The sequence below is a fragment of the Filicampus tigris genome, chromosome 22 (genome assembly GCF_054856515.1).
Source record: "Filicampus tigris isolate MCC_2025a chromosome 22, RoL_Ftig_1.0, whole genome shotgun sequence".
Lineage (NCBI taxonomy): Eukaryota > Metazoa > Chordata > Actinopteri > Syngnathiformes > Syngnathidae > Filicampus > Filicampus tigris.
This window is the reverse complement of record NC_141238.1, coordinates 7,753,777-7,772,081: the sequence shown is the minus strand read 5'-3', so window position 1 is coordinate 7,772,081 and position 18,305 is coordinate 7,753,777. Positions and strand designations below refer to the sequence as shown.

The following is an 18,305-nucleotide window of genomic DNA, read 5'->3' as shown; positions in this document are numbered from 1 at the left end:
TTCCCCGTAACTTTACACGGCCAGTTTCCTCAACAAACTTCCAGTTTCGGTGAGGATATTTCCAGTTATTACCGCTCGCATGGATGAATAATCAGATATACAATACTGGAAATGTTTTGTTCTGTAAATAACTCATGTTAAAGATGAAAAATGGCTTGAGGGGGAATACTTTGCCGCGTATATAATCAACTGATCTGACTTTGACCACCACCGTCGTGCTCCACATGGCCAACCAAAACACAGGGGGCAACCATAGCGGGGGGAAAATCCTGTGATCTAAACTTCACCACACTGCATGGAAATCCCAGATGCTTGTCCTGTGGCAACAACTGTCCCACAACTTGTCTCGAAGAAATGAAAATCTGGACTGCAGACATTAAACATTGCACTCGGTGAATGGATTTCATATGTGGCTGTTGAACTTGGGTGAAGGATTATTAACTGGGTGTGGGTAATAATTATGTCTAATTAAACGTTGCAGAAGGCAAGTGAAGTCAGGTGAGGGTTAAATCTGCAATAAATGTTATCTGCTCCATTCCTTCACCTTCTGTTGCCAATGTTTTCATTGAAATGCATGAAATATGCTTGAAAACACAAGCACATGTTTGGACTCCGCCCCTAACTGCGGCTCAACCAATGACCTTGTCGACCTACTTCCGCGTTTCACCCACTCGCTGAAAACATGTCAGCTACTACCAAACCGGATGACTTTTCGGCGTCTATCGCGCGTATTTTGAATGAAAAACATTGCCACCAACACTTGGAGGCTCTCAAAGCGTTTACGACCGCGTTGCGGGACCAGGAATTCAGGTGGGAACGAATTCGTGTGTTGTTTCGTAGTTCGACAGCGGAGGTGTTAGCTTTTGCTAAGCTAACTGAACTAATCATTCGACTGTGTAGCAGCTGAGTATACTTGTATATTATCCTCACCGTCTCACCTTATATGACGAGATGGAAGCTAAAGCAGCGTTAAAAATGAAAAAGTGAACATAGTGTAGTTGATTGCAGTGACCTTATTCAACTGAATGACAGGGCCATATTAATCCAAAAATACATTATTTCAATAACAATTTCGGACCATTTCCTGCAGCACTCCTGATGACCTCAGAAAAAAAAAAACGTTAAAGTGTGTTCTTGACTACAGTTCATGGACTGTAACAGGACACTAATTCTCCAAAACCTCCAAAAAGTATTATAAAATATCTTTCATCGCCCACTATTTTATCCACAGCAATGCACCTGACTACCCGAACGACCCTGCTCACCCCCTACACATCCAACCTCTTCCTTCCCCCTCAAACCAAACTGTAGGCCTTAGGTGACCGCTGCATGTCAGACCTGGAACTCTCTTCCCAAACTCTGAACCACTCCACAATCATTTAAAACAAATGGGTGACTGGAATGGCTTAAGGACATTCATTTCAATGGGGAATATTGATGTTCCAAGTAAATTGAGATAGTTGCTTGCTCACGGGATAAATGAAATGTTTTCTTCTTATTAATAATTATGACGTTTTATTTGCTCAACCTGCAGGGATGTTGTGGACCGAGAGGCTTTCTCCACGCTCCTGAAGCTCTTATCCCGACTAAGCGACGAGCTCCAAGCTCCCAGCGGCGCCAGTCCAGACCTGAAATCCGTCGCCTTGCCACTGCGGCTCGCTGCCGAGTGCTTCCGGGCTTTGAGGAACTCCTGCGTGCAAAGTGCTCGCAGCCAGAGCCTCCTCAGGTAACAACATGCATAATTCACGCGCGTGTATGGCAATACGTCAATATGTTTCTTCTTTCAGGGAACTCGGTTTTGTTGACGTTTCCATTCACCTCCTGAGATTCTTTTGCACAAATTCAAAGAGCGGGGATGGCGTTTTTGAGCGTAAGTGATCAATTCCCAATGGAAACTTTTAATAGTACAACAACGATGCAAACAAATCTGTGGCTTTATCATTTCAACTTTTATGCAATTTACGAAATTGCAGGCCTTTGCGATTTAAAAATGACATTCGTCTACATTGTGAGATGATTTCAATTTGATCCATTTTTCAGACCTGGTTCAAATAATAAAGGATAATTATTTTAAGACTATTGAAAAAAAAAGTTTTCAATGGTTTTTTTGGTCTCTGTAACACAGTTTTCTTCAATTATCTATTTTAGCTCTGCGGTGTGGGATCCAGTTTCTTGGCAATATATCCGTGGCGAACCAAGCGTGTAAAGATGACATTTGGCGGCTGAGTTTTCCAGGTCTGCTCTTGTAAGTTGATGCACTTGCAATTTAAGACACTTCATATCAATGCAATGATGTCCAGGGCACACGGGTGGCAAAAGCACTCACACTGTGTACATAAGTACAAGTAAATATGTTTTTTGTCCCCCCCCACCCCCCCAAAATAAATTATATACATTTTGGTGAAAGATACCTGAAAATCTACTTACATGTAGACAGGTGGTGTAAATGGTGGTAGAAAATAATGTGAGTGAGTACATAAATGGCAAAAAGGGCTCATCACGGGGACGTTTGCCCACACTGGGAGCAGGCAGGTGCTCAATGCGGACGACGAGAAGACGGTGAGCTACGCTTCCATGGTGCTGCACACGTGCCTGGATGAAAGCAAGGTGGAAGAACTGTCCCAGCTGCAGAACATCCAGCTGCCGCTCAGGGTGATGGCGCTCTGCCGAACCCAACCCGAGCTGGACTGGACGTAAGAGACGATTGGCAGGCTTGCCCATGTCACAGAAGAGTGACCCCCCCCCCCCCCCTTTAAATTTTTTTTTTTTTTCTCACCACAATGTCTTATTATTTAACAGGGTCCTTATTGCAACTCAGCATTTTCTCAAGTCTTCAGCTCTGGTTGGAAACATGTACTCTGCAATGTCTCCCTGTGAAAGGTAATTTATGTTCATTCGTACACTAATATTCTTGAAAACAAGTCTGTAGCTGCCAAGTGCATGACAAGACCATTAAGATGCAAATAATCTTCAAAAGGGACTTTATATGCAGACTGAATGCTGGAAGAAATGGAAAAAAAACAACGAATTAGGCTAATTAGGGCCCGAGCAGAAAAACGCTTTAAATTTGTAAGCTTTGTAAACTGGAAAAGAAATCAGTAGAAAAAAATGCCCCACTTGTCTTTTTCAGGCTGACCCTCTTGGAGCTGATCTCCGCCCAGCTAAGTGGCGGCGAGTCACTGGATAGCGGCATCCCTCCTGGCGTGGCCCGTTTCCTCGCCTCCTCCTTCCAGAAAGGTTGCGGAGCCGTGCTGAGCCTCGCCACCGGCTCTGCCTCCAGTGACGAGGTACAGTGTGACCGGTACATTTTTGTCATGTGTGTCTTTGTTCATCCATCTATGCCAGTGACATATAGTTATGTCCCATTTAACGCCTCTCAAAACATAAAAGGACCGGCAGGATTTGACATGAAAAACTAGGCTCAGGGCTGTGCAATTAATCGAAGTTCAATTACAATTCCGACTATTACACTCAACGATTACAAAATTGGCATAATCGTAAAAAAAACGATTCTTAATATGCATTTACATCCAACACACCATGTTTGTTTACACAAGGAAATCATACTTGAATTGATACATTTGCACCTTTTTATGAAAATGTATAACTAATTTTGTTTGGTCCAAAAGGAACTTAGATGATTATTGTTAATGATTATTGTTAATGATGATAAATGATTGTTTAAATAATCGTGATTGCCAAAATAATTGTGGTTCATATTTTTTCATAATGGAGCAGTCCTAACTAGGCTCAAAATACCTCTTTTCAGTCTTCTTTTATAATAGCAAACAAAATAAGGCGCCGCCATCTAGTGTTCGACAGTGGAATTACACCCAAAATAAACAGGAGTCCGAACAAAATAGTTATAAATTGTACATAGCGGGACCGCTAACCTGGAGCCTGCTCTGGTTTACTGTATATTGTATTGCAATTCTCTGCAGGTCCTGCAAGAGGCGCTGACGGTGATCAGTCTACTCGACGTGCTGTGTGAGATGACGTCACACCAAGGACAGTTCATGTTCCTACAGGACCATCCGGACCTCCTGGTGACCACCGTAGGTAAATCAAATCACAAACAACAACCTCCCCCGAGCGACTTGCCTCCCCCGCCCCACTGCGGTCGTAAAGTTGTCATGACGGAAAGCAGATTCCCGCACGCATTCCTGCCCCGTGGGTGATAAAACACCGATTTTTAGAGTCTCTCCTGTTTCCCATCAGAGCTCCTGAAGCAGGTTCACACCATCGGAAAGAGCAGTAAGAACATCTTCAGCTCGGCTCAGAATTTCAACTCCCCGGTCGACGAGGAGACGGACCCGTCCAGCCAGTCGCCCGTCGTCAGCTTCAAGGCTCACCTCATCAGGCTTGTCGCAAATTTGTGCTACACCCACTCCAACAACCAGAACAAGGTAGATAGAGAAAAAAAAATAATCTGTCACTCTGCATTCTCAGTTTATCCATCCATCCATTTTCTACAGTGCTTGCGTGAATGATTGGGCGGCCATTTTGTGCATATAAATAACCACATCAAGCTCCTAATAAACAATGAACAATTAGGAGCTGATTTTAATCAGGATTCTTCGGCTTTGGCGGAGCTCTCCTGCTAAAATTGTAGTTCCTGACGCCTCTAATCTTGGTGGACCAGCCGGGACACCTCTTGAGTTGCTTTAGCTCTACTACCATTACCGTGTGAGTTTTTTTGGTGTAAAAATCACATTGCTCTCCGTAAATAACACCTCCAGTCATCATATATTTTATTGGTCTTCTTTTGTGAGTTTCATTTTGAAGAAGGATTGAAAAGCGAGATGGATGCCCTGCTTTTTCCCAGCGTTTGTTCTCGACTGCGTTATTATTTTACAGCGCGAGCAAGGAACAGGCGGCCGCCAACTCAGCTGGACGACGACAGAGAGGAAATGAGTTGATGGACTCTGCGTGTTCCTGTCCTCACAAAGCATGTTCTGCCCCCCCCCCCCCCCGCCCCCCCGCCTGCCTCCCGAGCTTGCCCGCCGCGATTTTATCAGTTTGCCTCCATCGCCTGCTGTCAACATCTCACTCGTCACATCAAGATAAATATTACAGCGGTCTGGGGAGGAGCTGGCCTCCGTGCGTGCCACGATATAGGGGCCAGTCCCATTTAATAGGAAGCGATTGATGGAATGCTTGTGGGATGGACACCCTCAGTTGGCCTCTCCGTAATATTTATGGATGCTGATCTGCGGCCTGTCAGTGGTCAGAAATCACCCCATATCTGTTTTCACCACGTAAGTTCCAGTAAACCACATTTTACTCCGTTCACCGTCTGGAGAGATTGGAGCATAAGATGTCCTCGCCAAGTGCCGAACTGGATGTGCATAAAGCTCAAGTCCGGTTGCTGCAATGGAAAATGCCGTTTGTTCTAGTCTTTGACAACACCAACAGCTTTTTTTTCCCCTCTTTTTTTTTTTTTTTTTTTTTTACTCGGCTATTAGTTCTGGCGCTCTATTTAGAAAGTAACCGCCGTGACAAGTGGAGGTCAGCAGCAAGCAAATACAATAATTGAGCCTATAGACGCAAATAAATGATAAGAAGCAGATGATGTCGTCGTGACAGGCCGAGGCGAACCCACAACTATGCCGCTGCTTTTTTTCCCCCAAAACCCCCCGTAGGTATCATTTGCCTTCAAATAATCACTCGGAATTTTGATACACGGGCCCTATTTTCTCACTTATTATAAGAGACAACAACATTGGTTTTGTTGAGCGTACCTCGTTGCAATTGTAGCACAGCTGGGAAAGAGTTCAACAGGACACGCGGGGAATAAGAAAATGACATGGTTTTGAATTTGTTTCCTCAGGTGAGAGAACTGGAAGGCATCCCCCTCATTCTGGACAACTGCAGAATCGACAGCAACAACCCCTGTATCCTGGACACATCCAAATTTGATCAATTTCATATTTTCCACGCCGTCTCTCCTTAATCACACTCGCAGTCATCGGCCAGTGGTCCATTTTAGCCATTCGGAACCTCTTCGATCGCAACCCCAGGAACCAGGAGCTGCTGGCCTCTCTGGAGCGCCGCGGCGACGCAGACTACTCGGCGCTCAAGGAGTTGGGCTTTCGCGTGGAGGAGCGGGACGGCAGCTTGTTGCTCAGACCCACCAAGAAGGACATGTGAGGTTCTCAAGGGTGGCCCCTCGACTGGACCACAGGTTTCCCAATTGTGGGGCAATAGTGTAGGGAGGAATCATGTCCAACTTTATAGCACCTAAAAACAATGCTTGATAGTAATGATAGAATTTGCGTTGTAGAAAAGTCAAGTTTAGGCTCAAGGACCTTTTAATGCTACCTTTTAGATAATAGTTATAATCCAAAGACTGGAACCCAATATTTAATGAGACAGAGAGAACTTGACAACTTGGGACTTGCTTGACTAAAACCTATATAAGACTTGACTTGAGAATCAACTTTACTTAGACTTGAACTAACTGACTTTTGTACATTTTAAAATCAGTATTTTCAAGACCGTGCGCCATTTGTTTGGTTTTCGAAAGCCAAAGAAAAAAACCACTACATCTAACTTCATCTGGTACTTTACAACCCGCAAAGACAGGTAAGCTAACGTTAACTTCACAGTTTATCTTAAACCATCACAAGAGTATGAAAGGGCTTCACAGACCCACCGTTCACAAAGATCCAATACTGTCCCAATGTATAAACCTCCGAAGCGGACAAGGAAAAACTGGGGGGGGGGGGGAAAAAATGTGATCATCACTACCTAGGGATGTTGGGGCTGGTGAGAAGTGGCTGTAAAACAGGCCCAAAACCGCAAGAGGCATTTTGCATCCTTGGTATGGTTTAGCATAATGTGAGAGTGTTACATTTTTTTTTAGGTTGACATTTAAACCTTTCTGCAGACTCAATTGAGAATGCTCTACAAAGTAGAACTCACTGACTACTTTTTAGCTCTCCAATTCAACAAAGGTTGACAACATCATGTTGGCGAGTGTAGGTCTCCGAATGGAGCAAGTCAGAAAAGATAGAACGGCGCTAAGCCGTGTATTATTCATGAATAAGTGACAAAATGTATGACTTGACTTATTAACTCATTCACTGCCAGACATTTTCAGACAATCCTCTACCCTAACGTTTGAAAAAAAAGAAAAAAAATAGTGCAGTCAAGTGATTACATTTTCTTGACTAATTAATCGCAGATTTTTCCATAATTGATCGCGATTAATCGCATTTTTCAACTACAATTTTTTACGACGCTCGGAACCGATATTTACTTGAGTAAAATCTTGGAATTAATGTGGGGAAAAAATAAAAGTAAATTTTGATTCAAAGACCGTTCTAATAGCTTTCTTTGATCCTTGAATACGATTCTTTTCCTGTAAAGTACAACAGTTGAATGATACACCAGAGATATACAACAAATATGGAACTTGAATTTGGCATTGCAAAGTGTGCAAAATATTTTGGATTTCTCCAATGAGCCGTCGAGCAATCTTTTAAAGTAAAACTATGTAAAAGTGAGTTTTTGCGGCAGTGACTCTCCTCTAAGTTTGGCTGCAGAGGTCGGCTGCAACAGGAAGTAAATAAAACTGAGTTAATTTTTTTTAGTGCGTTATCAAATTTGAATGAATCTCCATAGTTAATGCTTTAACTGTGACAGCCCTAAAAAAATATAATTCCTGTGATTGAATGGCTGGACTGTGAAAAGACGAGTAGATCCGTAAATGGCAGTGAATGAGTTAAGCCAAGTTGATGCGACTTGCTTGTGATTCAGCCCCATCTGAGCATTAGTTTGAATCGCAGAACGCCGGTGACGTCTGCAGCCATGTTAAGACTTTCCTCTTAGTTTTGGAAATGTGATCCAAACCCATTTCACGATTGTAGATAAATGCAGCACTGAAAGGTCTTAAGACATTCAATCTGGCTAATTACTTCTTTCAACCTGACGGCGTTGACTTGTCACACCTCATGCAACGTTTCTTCACTCTTGTCAAACGGTAATTTACTTTTTGTCGTGGTGATGAGTGCACGAGACGACGGGGGCCAGAGAACAGACTCCCGACCCGATAAGCTGAACGGTCCTGACACTTCAACAATGTGTTGCTTTACGGGCCCGCCCGTGCCCTGCCTCGCCCTGTTTGCTCTGTCTCCCATTTTGTTAATGACAAGATGCACTGAAACAATCGGCCAGACTCTCCCCTCAATCCGCCGCCATAGTGCGGGGAGCTTACGCGGTTCCGGTCCCCAAGGATTTCAGACAGCTAACAAAACAGCGGTTACTTGCGCTCGACCGGCTGGCTGCAATGCTTTTGAGCCCCACAGGAAAGAGGCTGTGCGAGTCATTCAGCGCTGCCACGGCCGTCTGGTCACCTCCTAACATATTAGTCAGGGCCACGACTTCTGGAGTTTCACATATCAGCGTTTTATACTGCTTTGTGTTTGTCCCTTCAGCAAAAAAAAAAAAAAAAAAAAAAAAAAAATCCCTGTTCCTATTTGAGATAAGGCTTAATAAAGACATTTCTTTGCTACCCACAATGTTTTATAATGACTTTATTGAAGCCGAGATGCGACCCCCCCCCACCCCAAAAAAAAAAAACACAACAGGCATTAAGAGGAAGCTAAAGAAATGAGCTGCATGGAGTCGCTTTTCGAAAGCAATAATTATAAAAACACTGAAGTCTGGACTAAATTTCACTATTACAGTCAAACTGAATTTCTGGTCTACGTTGAACCGTCATATTGAGAATGTGGGCTACTAGCATGGATTATTTACAATTTAGGAACAACCGTCTAAACCCTGAATAATTTATAGCTCGCAAACGTGTCCCCCCCCCCCCTCCGTCATAAACACAATATTAAAGCGGAAGTCAACCCAAACATATTTTTTTCAAGATTACGTTCCCAGCAGGCCTACTAGTTGAAACACGGCATTCTGTTTAATTTTGCGTTTGTGGAATGTAAATTAAATCAACAACTGCTCACTGGTCGTTGTGAGTCATTTTCAGTCGACAGAAGACAAAATGGCCGCCCCCGGAGAGGGCTAAAAACGAGTGGATTAAAACTTATTCCACATACGCAATATTTATCAGAATGCCCTGTTTCAACTAGTGGGCTTGCGTAGAACATATTCTTGAAAAAAAATTGTGTTGACTTCCGCTTTATAACACTTTTTTTTTTTCTTTTTTTTTTTTTTTTTTAGTAAACACTTTTTCAATGGCAACGTCCTTTCCATTTGTAAATGACATAAAGTGCCATGTTCCTCATATAAAAATAGACTCTTCAAATTGTTTTGTCAGTTATATAAAGCCTAAATAAACATTATTTAACACATGATGGGTTGATGGACCAAAAATAGCTGCAAGGCCCTTTGAGTGGCTCATATCCCCCCCCCCCCCCCCCCCTTTTTGGTCTGTGTGGTTAAGGCACATGCCATCCACCCAGGCGGGCTTAAACCGCGCTGGAAGTGTTGGAATTCCGGGTCCGAGCCATTCATGGGAACGTCCACCGCAAGCCCGACCTGGTCGCAGCACCACGGTGGCGTTCCGCCGGGCTTTTCTCAGCCCTTCCAAAACAACAAAACAATGAACACAAGTCGGGCCGTTCACACTCACGAGCTCGGATTGCTAAAAATAGAGCGGGCCCGAGAAAAAGCGCCCGTACGTAATCAATAGCTTGAAAGGTGACAAGTTACCAATCATGGGTACAAAACGACACATTTGGCTGAATATTTCATCAACACCGACGACGCTGCAGAAGTCCAGTTTGCAACAGTAGAAGCAAGAAATGGTAAGTTGTTGTTTCCACCCTCAGGAATTATGCAATAAAATCTAACATAAATTATTTACTTTTAATTTCAGTGTTCAAACAGAATACAGTGTGAGTTACAGTCATTTCAGCTTTATAGCCGTTGGTGTTTGTAGAAATTGAGTTCCTTATGTGTGTGACACCTGGTCCATGTTGTTTTTTTTTTTTTTAAAGGCTTCAAATGAACATATCCTTTCTCTTGCAGGATTCACACCGGCATGTAAGGGAAGTTGACATCTCCCGTCCGTAAGGACGTCCAAAAAAATGTGCAAAATGTTTGAATAAATACTTTTGAATAAATCCCCTGACCTTACATCCCGCTTTCTACTTGCAGGTAAAAACTTCGGATTTCTCACTGCAGGTGTTGCACCTGACCACGCAGCACCAGTGGAACTTGCAGTTGCACTGCCAGACCCGCGTGTAGTGGTGCGTATTGTACCCCCGGCCGCAACACATCACGTTGCACCCGTCCGTGTGTGCCGACGTGCCGTTGCAGAGTCGACCCCGCGTGCCCGTGCTCCCCGTGGCCTTGTCCTCCTCGCAGTAGTTAGGCGAGCGCTCCAGGTACACCAGGTCGGTGTCGGTGGGCTTCTGGTAGGCTCGGCCTTCTTTGAGGCGTAGGAAGGAAGGCTGGCGGAGGCGCGAGGCCTGGACCGGCTCGACTTGAACCGCCGCGCTGTAGCGTTCCTTGAGAAGGTAGCCGATCTCTCGGAATTTTGGCAGGGTGATCCAGCAGGTCTTAGTGGTGCAGGAACCGGAAACGCCGTGGCACTTGCACTCCAGCTTCATCCTCTCTTCGAGGATCTGTTCACAAACACACGGATTCAGTTTTTTGGGACCTTGAAATGAAGAACAGTTACTGTACTTGAGTAGATTTTTACAGATATCTATACTTTCCTTACTAGTGCTGTCAAACGATTATATTTTTAAAACGAATTAATCGCAAAATTTTCCTTAATTAATCGCGATTAATCATATTTTTCAACTACAATTTTTTACGAAGCTAGGAAGTGTTATTTTTCTTGAGTAAAATCTTGGAATTAATATGGAAAAAAAATACAAGTAGATTTCGATTCAAAGACGGTCCTAATTGCTTTCTTTCATCCTTGAATGCGATTCTTTTCCTGTAAAATACAACATTTGAACGATACACCGAATATATACAACAAATATGGAACTTGAATTTGGCAGTGGAAAGTGTGCAAATTGTCTTGGATTTCTCCAATGAGCCGTCAAGCAACTTTAAAGTAAAAGTATGTAAAAGTCTGTCTTTGCGACGGTGACTCCCCTCTTAAGTTTGGCTGCACAGTGAGCAGAGGTCAGCTGCTACAGGAAGTAAACTGAGTAAACTGAGTTATTTTTTTTTAGTGCGTTATGAAATGTAAATTAATCTCCATAGTTAATGCTTTAACTTTGACAGCCCTAATATTTACATATAATCATTCCGTCCCGTTTTGCTGACAACTGACAAATGACGGGACACCTTTTTAAAAATGAGGTTACTTTTCATTCATTCATCCGACTGATGAATGACGGAATGGGTTTTCATCCGTCAGTGTAATCGTCATTAACCACGTCCGTCACTAACCGGTACATTAGTCCGTCACTGGCGGACGCCCGTTTGTCTGAGGTTTTTTTGGGGGGGACCGACTAACGGACCAACGGACTTCTGATGGACTAACTGACGGATGATTACAATTCAGTTCGTCATGAAAAATGACGGATTGACGAATGACGGATGGGTATCCTGGCTGACAGATGACAAATGATGAACCAGCAAAATTTTGTAAAATGCCCACATACAGTAATCCCCGTTTATACCGCGGTTCATGTCTAATTTTTTGATATGGTCTCCATATTGCAGATTTTCAACCATCACGGGTTGGTCTGTGACGTAACTCTTGCGAAATGAAGGGTCATTATAACTTTGTTCGGGTACCGACATCTCTGGTGTAGCTAGACTAGAAAAGGGCCTTAACTCATTGCGACTTGGACTCACGTTAGTAAAAGACTTTAAATTCGACTTGGGAGTTAAAGACTCTGGACTTGATTTGAGATGTTACACATACGTAGGGGTTAGCTAAACTGTCAATTAAGTTCATTATGTCACCTTATTGGGCTTCTCTCTTTTTGAAGACCAGATACGGCATCTATAAGGTGACTTGGTATAACTTCATACGATGCACGGTGCATACTTAAGTACCTTCCGTCCTGCCTCGTTGTTGTGCAGGTTCATCAGGCGCCGGGCGTTTTTCTTGATCTCGCGGGCGTCCACGAAGCGGCGGGAAAACTCCACGCCGTACTTGACGTCGGCCGAGCAGCCGCCCCACTTCCAGCCCTCCTCGCGGTCGTGGTAGCCTTGCTTCTCGCCGTCGCAGCCGCACTGGCTAAGGTTGCCTTGGCTACACGCCGTGGTCACCGCGTGGGCCACGCCGGCAGCCGTGATGGCATACGTGAAGGCCGCCTCCCGGCTACCTGAAGAGAAGTTCGACCAGAATCTTACATCCAAATGTTATGAAATGAAGAGCATTGACTATCGGGGACTAAGTAAATCCGTTTCATGGAACAAATATTGGACTTAAGTTTGTTTATGTTGCTCAGTGCTACTGATAGTCTTTAGACCTGAAAAGAAGGTCTTGTTAGACTTTAACGGCCGGTCTGGTGTTACGTTGTCAGTGCGAGGTAACTATGGACAGCAGTTCTTTCATGTACCACATGCAGAATGTGGCTTCGATTAGAAGACGTCATCTGGTTTGCAGTACCAGACTCCGCATGTAGCACAGGCGGCGATGACGGTTTTTAATTGCCCATGATGCCGTAGGCCACCGAAACACCGTCATACCATCACGGATGCTGACGTTTCTGCCTTTATATCGGGAAGCATCTGGACGCTCCTTTTGCCTCTTTTAGTCAATGAGGACGAGAAAAGCCAAGATTTCCAAAAGCAATTTTTGAAACACGGAGTCGTCTGACCACAGCGGACTTTTCCACTTTGCGTCATCGCAGCCCGAGCCCAGAACTCGCTTCTGGATGTTATTGATATATGGTTTTCCCTTTGCAAGGCTGAGTCGTACTTTTATTTATTTATTTATTTAGTCACTTTTGTCGATGCAGTGACGAATCGCATTTCCTTAGAACGGCTTTCCAAAGTCCTTCCAAGTCCATCAAGTAATTTGCTTTATGGACTCATGGCAGTTTTCAAATGCAGGGAGGGAAGGTCGTTCGGCATCGGTTTCTCGTTCACATGGCGTGATTTTTTTTTACGCATTCTCTGGATATTTTATGGATATTGTGGTTTGTCGATGATGGAATCCCCATGAATTCCTGACAATTATTTCTTGAGAAATGTTGTTCTAAGTCGATTGGACCCTTTGCCCACATACTGAACCACTGCGCCTTTCAAGGATGCCCCTTAAGACGCAATTACGACACTAAAAAACTATTAACAACTACTTGTCCAATCTTGCAATCGTTCCTTCTGCGTTTTCTGGTCCCTTGGCCAATTTTTAAACACTAATTTATGTCAAGTGTCCACAACTGCAGGCTGAAGTCATCAGCAGTTATGGTTCACTTACTGTCCAAACTTGAGGAAAACACAAGTGACATCTACTGGCCAACCAGAAGAGTATTTTTTTATTTTTTATTTTTTCACTGGATAAGCCTTCCTGTTATGTTTTATGTGTTTCATCAATGGAATTTCTCACACAGCTTAAATGTCTTGCTGTGTCCGTCTTCGGCGTTCCACATTGTTTTTGCAAGCGATACTACGGTGCCGAAACCCTCTGTGGCCGAGCTTGACTGACACATGCCCATTCCCAAGCATTTTTTTTGCGTGTCACCATTTGAACCGGAGAATAAACACCCATATATTTAATGGCATGCTGTGGAGGGGGTGGGGGGTTGGGGGGGTGGGGAATTAATTTACTGGCACCACGGTGGGTCGGCGTAATGGGATATCCGCCCGCGCCAATCAGTGTAATGCGTCCTCTCAACAGGCCGCGGTATTAATGCACCGCGTCTCGGGTAGGAGCGATTCTAATGGCTCCCCTCCAACCTGACAAAGTGAAACCATCGGGCCTGTGGTTCCCCCCCCCCCCCCCCCAATCCATAACTAATAACAAACTCTGAAGTCTTCTCTCATCAGACTGAATCTGTACAATCCGCATGTATTGTACAGGGAGCATTTCTCAAGGCATCAGGCGCATGCGACGGCCAAACAGCCATCTCCTCTCGCCGTGATTTGTTTGGATTGTACAGCAGCGCATTGTTGCCATCCAGCTGCCGGGCCTGACTTCAATTAGTGGTTAGCGTGATTCAACCCCGGCTCTTTCTCAACGCTTAATGAGTTCAAAGGAGCGGTGGTCAAGCAGATGAAGTGGTACAGATGGTACATTAGTGCCGTTTCAGTTGACGCTCTTGAGCAATTGCTGGTGAAACCAAACCGTGACTTGTGTCACTTACGCTCGCCTATGTTTGATCAATTCGTAGATGAGCAGCTGTGGCCTAAGTATGTATTCACACTTTGGACTTGAAGACCCTGTAAAGTGAAGTCAGAAATTTGTGTCTAAATAAGGGCTGTCAAAGTTAAAGCATTGTTGAAAAATACGATTAATTGCGATTAATTATGGAACATTTTGCGATTAATTAAAAAATTAATTAAAAAAAATTAACTCAGTTAACTCAATTTTATTTACATCCGGTGACAGCTGACCTCTGCTCACTTTGCAGCCAAACTCAAGAGAGTCACTGTCGCAAAGACGGACTATTACGTAATTTTACGTTTTACTTTAAAAAGTTGTTCCGCGGCTCATCGGAGAAATCCAAAATAATTTGCGCACTTTGCAAAACCGAATTCAAATACCATATTAGTCTTTGGTGTATCGTTCAACGGTTGTATTTTCCAGGAAAAGAATCGTATTCAAGGATCAACAAAAGCTATTAGAACAGTCTTTGAATCAAAATATACTTTTTCCACATCAATTCCACGATTTTACTCAATATCGGTTCCAAACTTTGTATCTGAAAAATACGATTAATTGCGATCAATTATGGAAGATTTTCTGATTAATTAGTTACAAAATCTGGGATTAGGTGTAGGCATAAGAAAGATGCTAGACAAAGTCGCATCCATTTTTCCAAATCGTAGTAGAGCTATTTGATTGATAGGTGAGCAGGGTGTGGTTTCGGCACATTCAGCGGACACGCATTCGAGAGGGGAGGCAACGGCTTGACTTGTCATGATTTTTATTTTTGATCACTCCAATTTGGCAGTATTTTTAACGACACTTTTCTCTGTGGTGTGTTGATTTTAGAAGATATTTGTTTTCATTTTACAGAGACTTGGCTAAATTAGCTAAAGCTAACAAGCTACAAAAAAAACCCCCACCTTGTATGCGTTTTTGTCAGATAAAACGGAGAATATACACCAGAAGCTTGTGGGATTTTGGCCGGCGCTACACACTAGCGCGTTTGCCACAAATCATTTTTCGAGCTGTCAACATCAATATGCTGTCCGTCTTTGTTAATGTTTCCAGAATAATGTTTCTCGAAGTTTCTGCCATCACAAGTTTTTTTTTTTTTTTTTTTTCTGCCTGAGACCACCAAATCTTGATCAAGATCACTCTTTTGACAGATTTCTTTTTTTTTTTTTATCACCGCAGAGGTTGAAATACAATAAGAAAGTACAGATACGTGTTTTAAAACGCAGATGATAAAAATAAAATCGTACAGTATTTTGAAAAAATAAATAAGTAACGTAGAGATACTTTAAAACTGTCACAAATTATTTGTACTTTGTTACTTTTCACCACTCTATAGAATCAATATACAGTGCCGGAGAAGGTTCTTAAATTGAAGTCTCCATGGGGAGCACAAGCTGCATCCAGAGCGTACTCTTCTCCGCGTTTACACGCCACAGAGTGAAAGGAGACATTTCCTTTTGACAAAAGAAGGAAAGGGATCCAGATGTCTGTCTCTGTGGAACAAAGTGATTGCTCCCAGAGCTGCGAGATTAAACGCGGGTCCAAACCCGCAACTCGCAACGCCGCCGCAACAAAACATTTCACATGGCAATACAATTTCATATAAAATCCGGTCCCCGTTCGCAAATGCCGACCCAACGGCCTTGAGTGGGACGCGGAGTGGACTCGAACCTATTTGACCTAAACGTGTAGCGTCTCCATGCAGGGGCAACATTGCTTTGACAAGTTTTACAACTCTGCAGTTACATTCTGAAATCTGGGGGGGATCATTCAACCACATTTGGATTGCCTCTATTTTAGGATGGGCTCTGGAAAACTGTATACCGTCAGATGAAATCCAGTAATTTACTCAATAGGGTGCTTTCATATTTTTAAGATAAACATTTTCACTTTACAAGGTACTGCTTTTATACTATTTTACCAGATTTTGAACATACTACTTTTAGGGGTAAACAATGTATTTTTACCCGGTTTCCGTACCCTCAAAGGAACCGCTTATGTGCCGTTGCAACGTGATTTGTATAATGGACACAAACCAAGTGAATAAGGTTGGTCCAATAACACCGGTCAACAGATATGTAGATATCAATATACCGTAACAAGTCATTGTTTCTCATAACATCCACAGTCGGGGTTTCATGAAATAAAATACACAAAATATCCAGAACCTTGCTACAAGTAGGTTCAAGTCTTAGCGACGGCACGTCCAACCCCGATTAACTCATTCACTGCCATTGACGAATTTGACGGAACTTTTATATTTATATTTTTTTCAAACATTCGGGTAAAAGTGGGGTCTGAAAATGTCCGGCTGCGAATGAGTTAAGGGTTAGTTTCAGCAACAGGTGGATTTTTAAATTTCGGGGGGAAACGTCAGATATAAGTTACAGCGCACGGTGAAATCTGTATTGCGCAAGATTGGACTTTAGGGGATATAATGTCTTGTATCTTCTATACTGTCCCAAAAACCTTCATCAACAATCTATACCGAGTCGCCAATGGACTGACCTACTCTCAGCTCTTGTCCGAAGACTGTCCTCTCGCCCAGGGCCGAGCAGTTCCAGCGCCCGTAGCGGAACTGGTACTGGCACTCGTTGATGCCCAGCTGGGCTCCCTCGCCGATGACAATGATGGCGTCCGGGCGGCTCTGACAGAGGGCCCGCTGACGGGGAGCCAGGCCCGGTATCTTGTTGCAGATGATGTTGGCGCCCAAAGCTACCACGGATGACAGCGTCCTGTATGCAGACAGAGTCCCCCGGATCAAGACACGGGTCAGAACCGTATGCACTTTTCATTGACATTATTATTATTTTTTTTTTTGAAAGTGAATCTTTTAAATTAGAGCATGTGGAGGACCAGTGAACTAACAAAACAAACTCATGTTTTAAAAAAAAAATTTTTTTTTTGAATCATGAATATCCTTTTAAAGCAAAAACAGTTTTGTAGAATAACAGGTGCAATATTACAAGAAACGTTTTTCGTATTGAAATACCTTATCGCCACTTTTGGATCCAAGCTCGCCACTCAAAACTCCCAATAATGAGCATTGTTATTTCTGTGAGTTAATCAGTGAATTAAGCTTTCATATTAATAAAACACAACTAAGAACGTGATTATAGAAAATAGGGCAAAGCAGTTGATAACGGTCCACGTCTGTGGAAATATCACACATAGGCTGAGATTCCTTTGTGGTCTAACATGAAATTGGACTGACTAGATCTTCCAAGTCACATTTTTTTCCCCCCCATTTCCCAAAATATTCTGTCTCACCAAAGAGGAAGCCCAACAAGTCAGTGCGGAAAGAAACCAGGGGCACGTTACTTCCTTGTGCTCAGCACCTGCGTCCTCGCGCGGATCGCCGTGCATAAAAGTGCGTAAAAGTGACGTTATCCAAGGCGAGAGAGGTGTTCAAAATGCGGGAAAGGAGCAGCGCGAGAGGTGGGGGAACGTACAGGTAGCTACCGCTGGTGAGGATGAGGAAGATCTGCGGGTAGTAGACGGACAGCAGCGCGCTGCGAGACGAGATGATGAGCATGGTTGCGCATTGAACGCAACTTGATCTTCTCTCCTTATTTAAAAAAAAAAAAAAAACAAAAAACTAGAAAAGGCCTTTTCCAAGGCGTCCAGGTAGGTGGCGGATTCAAGGCTTGCCCGTCGGTGCTCCAGCTCCGAGCTCCACTGGCGGTGCGCCGAGGGTGAGCCGCTGCATCCCGAGGCCGAAGTGCGCGCTCCCACCTGGGCGACGAGAGTGCGGGGGTGGGCGTGGTGCGGGTGTGGGTCGGTGGGTGGGTCGCTTCGCGCGCATCCGAAAAGTGGCGCTGTGGCTCTTTGCAAGGGAAGGGGATGTAGCTGCTACCGTGTCGCCCACCCCCAATACCGAGCCACGCTTCCATGGGATGGGATGGGATCCTCTGCAAAATTACTTTTTTGGGGGGGGTCCTCTTTTTTTGCTATGAAATATTCATCAGTCATTGTTGAATGTTTCCATTGAGGGATAATCATGACAAATGGTTTAAAATGGACTCAAAAATGC

General features: G+C 43.8%; 2 protein-coding genes across 2 annotated transcripts; one reads left to right on the top strand and one right to left on the bottom strand.

Moving 5' to 3' along the window:
• Window positions 1-632: 632 nt before the first annotated feature.
• On the top strand, window positions 633-8,491 carry atxn10 (ataxin 10). The gene is made up of 11 exons (XM_086023017.1): window positions 633-810; window positions 1,535-1,726; window positions 1,788-1,870; window positions 2,149-2,245; window positions 2,529-2,693; window positions 2,800-2,880; window positions 3,131-3,287; window positions 3,942-4,059; window positions 4,219-4,406; window positions 5,831-5,894; window positions 5,966-8,491. The coding sequence occupies exons 1-11, from the start codon at window positions 683-685 to the stop codon at window positions 6,148-6,150; spliced, it is 1,458 nt and encodes a 485-aa protein (XP_085879143.1). The 5' UTR covers window positions 633-682; the 3' UTR covers window positions 6,151-8,491.
• A 917-nt stretch (window positions 8,492-9,408) lies between these two features.
• Window positions 9,409-17,984, bottom strand: wnt7ba (wingless-type MMTV integration site family, member 7Ba). Its single transcript, XM_086022350.1, has 4 exons — window positions 17,725-17,984; window positions 16,781-17,007; window positions 11,995-12,266; window positions 9,409-10,595 (listed from the first exon to the last, which is right to left on the bottom strand). The coding sequence occupies exons 1-4, from the start codon at window positions 17,805-17,807 to the stop codon at window positions 10,116-10,118; spliced, it is 1,062 nt and encodes a 353-aa protein (XP_085878476.1). The 5' UTR covers window positions 17,808-17,984; the 3' UTR covers window positions 9,409-10,115.
• Window positions 17,985-18,305: the final 321 nt, after the last annotated feature.